This window comes from Xiphophorus couchianus, chromosome 11, assembly GCF_001444195.1.
Source record: "Xiphophorus couchianus chromosome 11, X_couchianus-1.0, whole genome shotgun sequence".
NCBI lineage: Eukaryota > Metazoa > Chordata > Actinopteri > Cyprinodontiformes > Poeciliidae > Xiphophorus > Xiphophorus couchianus.
In genome coordinates, this window is record NC_040238.1 from 20,106,803 (window position 1) to 20,111,226 (window position 4,424).

At 38.7% G+C, this 4,424-nt stretch overlaps 1 protein-coding gene across 4 annotated transcripts in view; it reads left to right on the top strand.

Moving 5' to 3' along the window:
* gria3a (glutamate receptor, ionotropic, AMPA 3a) overlaps positions 1 to 3,018 on the top strand; it is an 87,806-nt gene extending 84,788 nt beyond the window's left edge. For 3 of the 4 annotated variants that reach the window (XM_028030990.1, XM_028030989.1, XM_028030991.1), the window contains 2 exons: positions 136 to 384; positions 1,611 to 3,018. In XM_028030990.1, coding sequence (XP_027886791.1) covers positions 136 to 381 — 246 coding nt within the window. In that variant the 3' untranslated portion in view covers positions 382 to 384; positions 1,611 to 3,018. Of the gene's footprint in view, positions 1 to 135; positions 385 to 1,610 lie in introns of those variants that run through there. The other variant, XM_028030993.1, reaches the window with a different exon arrangement.
* The last annotated feature ends 1,406 nt before the right edge of the window (positions 3,019 to 4,424 follow it).

The following is a 4,424-nucleotide window of genomic DNA, read 5'->3' on the forward strand; positions in this document are numbered from 1 at the left end:
CGTCAGGATGTCTATACACACATTTAGCGACCTCCTCAGAGTAATTGCTAGAGATAGAGTAGCAGTGTTCATGTAGGTTTTGTGCCTCTCAGTGTCTGTTTAAAACCCCTTAATGGTGGTCTGTACCTCCCCCAGGACAAGACAAGTGCATTGAGCCTGAGCAACGTGGCAGGCGTCTTCTATATTCTGGTCGGGGGGCTCGGCTTGGCTATGACCGTTGCTTTGATAGAGTTCTGCTATAAGTCACGGCAGGAAACAAAAAAACTCAAGCTGGCGAAGAATGCCCAAAACTTTAAGCCAGCCCCTCCAGCAAACGCCCAGAATTTTGCTACATACCGTGAAGGCTACAACGTCTACGGGACGGAGAGTGTGAAAATCTAACTGGTAGGTCTTCTGTCGTTTCTCACATTCACTAACACCGGTGGGTTTCTTTGCGATAGATCAGGGGTCTGAAACCTGCAACTCTGGAGAATTTTTTCCAGAAACGCTTTCAAACATTTTACAGGCTCTAACAGATTTGGTTTTTCTTCCAAAGAGAGCCCTGTACCAAGGTTCATTTATCTTCCCATTAATTACGACCAGATGAAAAGCGCGCTCGCACCATGATGTTGTGTTCCTCTGCTGTATTTTGCTATGGGGACTGGTAATGTTAAGGGCTTCCGGGTTTGCATTAAATTTATCATTTTTAAAATTCTACACTTAACCAGACTTTGCACAATTTTCCTAATATTTAAGAAGAAAACATTTATCTAGCATGCATTGCCACAAACGTAGATTAGCCCCTTTTTGCTAGAAAAATCTGAACATTAAACACAGATTCCTTTGCTCTCAGTGCCTGTGGGTCCATAATTTTATTAGTAAAAATAGAATATAACAGAATTATCTTTGTTTGTCCTTCTTGTCTCTGTATGGTGTCCTCGAGTGTCTAAAGGCGCCTAGAAATAAAACAAATCATTATAATTATTTATTTGTTACGCGGTGATGAAAGGAGGAAACATCTGCTTGTGGCTGGTGATGAAGCAGCATGACAAGCAAATGGAAGCACATTAATAACAATAAAAGCAAAGTAGACTGTACAATATACTGAAATACACAACGGGAGAAAAACTACACAGTTGTGCAGATGATGACAGAAATAGAATGAAGTACAAAAACTGTACAAATTGTGCATTTTGAATATTTGTCCAAAAATAGACTATTTGTGGAAATATAGAAAATGGTGCAACGAAAAGCAGGAGTGTAAACAGCTTGTTGTGTTTGTTAGTAGTGCTGACTCTGACAGAGGTATCTTTACATCAGCTCTGCAGTGACGTTACTCTGTCATACACATTTTGAGAAGTTCTAATGTCATTTGTTCTTCTTCTCTTGGCTCTAAACAGCTCCAGTTTAAGCTGGCCAAAATGCTTAAACCAGCAGACAAAACTTACCTGTTTTGTCTGCTGGTAATATAAATACCAAATTGGTCATTTTTAATTAGAAGATTTCAACATTGTAGATTATTTTCCTTCATTTGTCTCCTCTCGACTAAATTGTAAAGATCATCCCACCAAATTCGAGCAGCTGGGAATTTGAGGCTCTGAAATGTTCTACCTGGTTTTTCTGTTTTGCAGGTGATTCTTAAACCCCACTGGTGCATAAAGGATAGAAAGAGCCACTCCGACACGTGACACTTGACCCCGTTAACCCTCCACCCCTCGAAGGTGGGCATCCTGGAAGTGATGCCTTCCTCGTCATCAGCTTGGACTCAAGCCAATAAGTCAACAAGTGCTCATTTGGGGTTATGAACTGTCACACTAACAGAGGGCAATCACACACATCTGGACTTCTGTTTGCGGGAACATGGGAATTGCCTCTTGTAGTGCCTTAAGGAGCATTTTGGCGTCATGGCAATGCAGAACAAATTAAATTCACTTGATAAACAAAAAACAGAAATCCATGGAAACGGCGGCGGTTGGATAAGAAATGGCTTCATGTAGATGGACTGATGTAATTACTGTTTTATATTTTGAAGACGACACAAAAAAAAGCCATGGTTTGCAATGAAATCCCTGAGGTACTTAAGTAATTTAAATCCTTTAAAGAGATATTTTTGTGGTGAAACCTTAAGTTGGATAAATGTTATGTTTAGTGAGGTAAAGTCCTTTTCTTGTGTTATTATTATAAGGATATTTCCAGTGTCAGAACATTTAGGACAAGCATCAGTAACAATAATAAGGTTAAGGACCAGTTGAACTGGCAGCATTTTCTACCAGTTTTTCTTTTTTTACTCCAATTTCAACACGTCATGCTTGTGTACATCTGAAACAGCTGGGATGGTGTTTGTTTCATAGCCTGCCGGACATTCAACCTACTCTGTAGTTACTTGGATGCTTGTTTTAAATCAAGTACGTCATTTGTTTAAAACTGCCACTTTTGGAAGAAAAGAAAAAAGACATTTCTACTGAAGAGGCCGGCTTGTTTTCACTTAGCAGCTCATTACTGAGCTCGAAACAATTCCCAACTCTCTAGATGAAAAGAAAAAAAGACCCCGTTTTATGTAACAGAGCATTAAAGATGATTTTAAAAGAGCCCATGGTTTACACTTTGTACACATTTCAGCACTGCTCTCACATAAGTGCGGTTTCATCCAACAGTTTTGGTAAACGGCAGTGTGCCGTAGCTTCTTTTGGTTGTGATGAGCTTTCTGTGCGATGAATCAAACATTTGTACGACTAAACTCTCTGAAGTCCGTAGGGAGAGGCTGACATTCTAAACCATTTGCGCCTACACTTGTTTGATAGCTCTTTCTCATCCTTTTCATAAAGTGCATGTGAATTTGGTGGTAGTTTAATCAAATAGCAACTCCAGACGGACCTCTGTTTAGTCGGCTCTAAAATGACTTTTATTCCTGTTTGATTTTAGGGGGCATTTGATACCTCAACTATGAGAGTTGCATGTATGGACACAACAAACCTCTGTGTAGAGGTCCTGTACAAAGGATTTTATTACATTTCCTTAATAAAAGAAGATTTATATTCAGCTTTGGGATTTTTCTTCTACTGCTTTTCTAAAACTACAAATCTTGACACGTTTTAAAAGGTGCATATTATTGTGGTCAAGAAATTGCTCTAAACAAAAGAAACTCATCTGCTGGGACTACTTATTAAATTTGGACTTTTGATGGTTTATTTGAAGATTTTGGTGCTGTACTTGTGGATTATTTTCCAATTTGCACAAAGTCAAAAACTTTCATCAGACTTCAAGCATAAAAATTCAGCCAAACTAATGACTGGTTGAATGTTCTTAATCAAACCTCACCCCAAACATGTTTCTTACAGACATCAACAAGGTTCCTGGATTATTTTTGGCTCATTTAAAGTGTTTTAATTATCTGGCATCGACCCAACAGTGCGTTTAGTTAACACTCTAAACGCTTTAGACGACTCAATAATGAGTTTAGATGCATGTTTGGCATCAAACATCCAATTATATTCAAACTTTATCCGTCCCAAATTGTTGCCCTCAGGTGAAGGAGCCTGGGTGTGAAAATAAAACCTCAGAGGCTCATGTTTCTTAGGAAGTGGAAACTGCAGCAACACCAGTGTGACTACAAAGCGAATCCAGCTGTAGATCAATGTGGACCAAGACAGAAGTGCCCTGATTGAGCCACAATCTGGTCACAACGACAAGAAATTATATTGGACAAATAAAAGTGAGGCTTTGAGACGGGATCAGTCAGACATGGTGGTGGCAGAATCACAATGAGGGTCCAACAGTGGGACGCAACAATGAACCATTTCCAGCTAGTTAAATCTTTTATACCCTTGTTGTTGCATAAGGATCCAAACAAATCTGCAGCAGACAGGGTTTTATTAAGCTTTCAGAGCGTCTCCAACTCATAGCTTGTTTAAAGAAAGAAAAATAAGAAAAAACTTAACTATTTATGTTTAAAAGCCAGTTCAGCAGCAGGAAACAAACCAGCTATCAGGAAATCTGCAAGAATTTTGCCTGATGCTTGTTGAAAACTGCAAAAGGTGTGTGGCACCGATACAAGTCGCTATTGAACAAATATTAGTGGTGTTGAACGTGTAGCGTATAGAAAATGTTTTGGATTTATTTCCGATTAAAAATTCTTTAAGGCAAGACAAGTAACCCACAGAAACCCCATAAAAACTTAAAACTATGGTAAAAGGAAAACATGAACTAAACTGAAACGTGAAGAACTATTTTCTCTTATTTATACAGTTCAATCTTACTTTTAGAAAAGAAAGGTTTAATTTCACTACTCCAAAAGTAACAGAAAGACCCGATTACTGTTGGGCTTCTACAATTAATTAATCAAAGGTAAACAGAGCTTGTCTGGCCGAACATTCATGCTGATTATCAAAAGTCTCTAATCTACAGCTTCCAGTCTTGCAGAGAATAAAAAAAGGACAGACACAGAG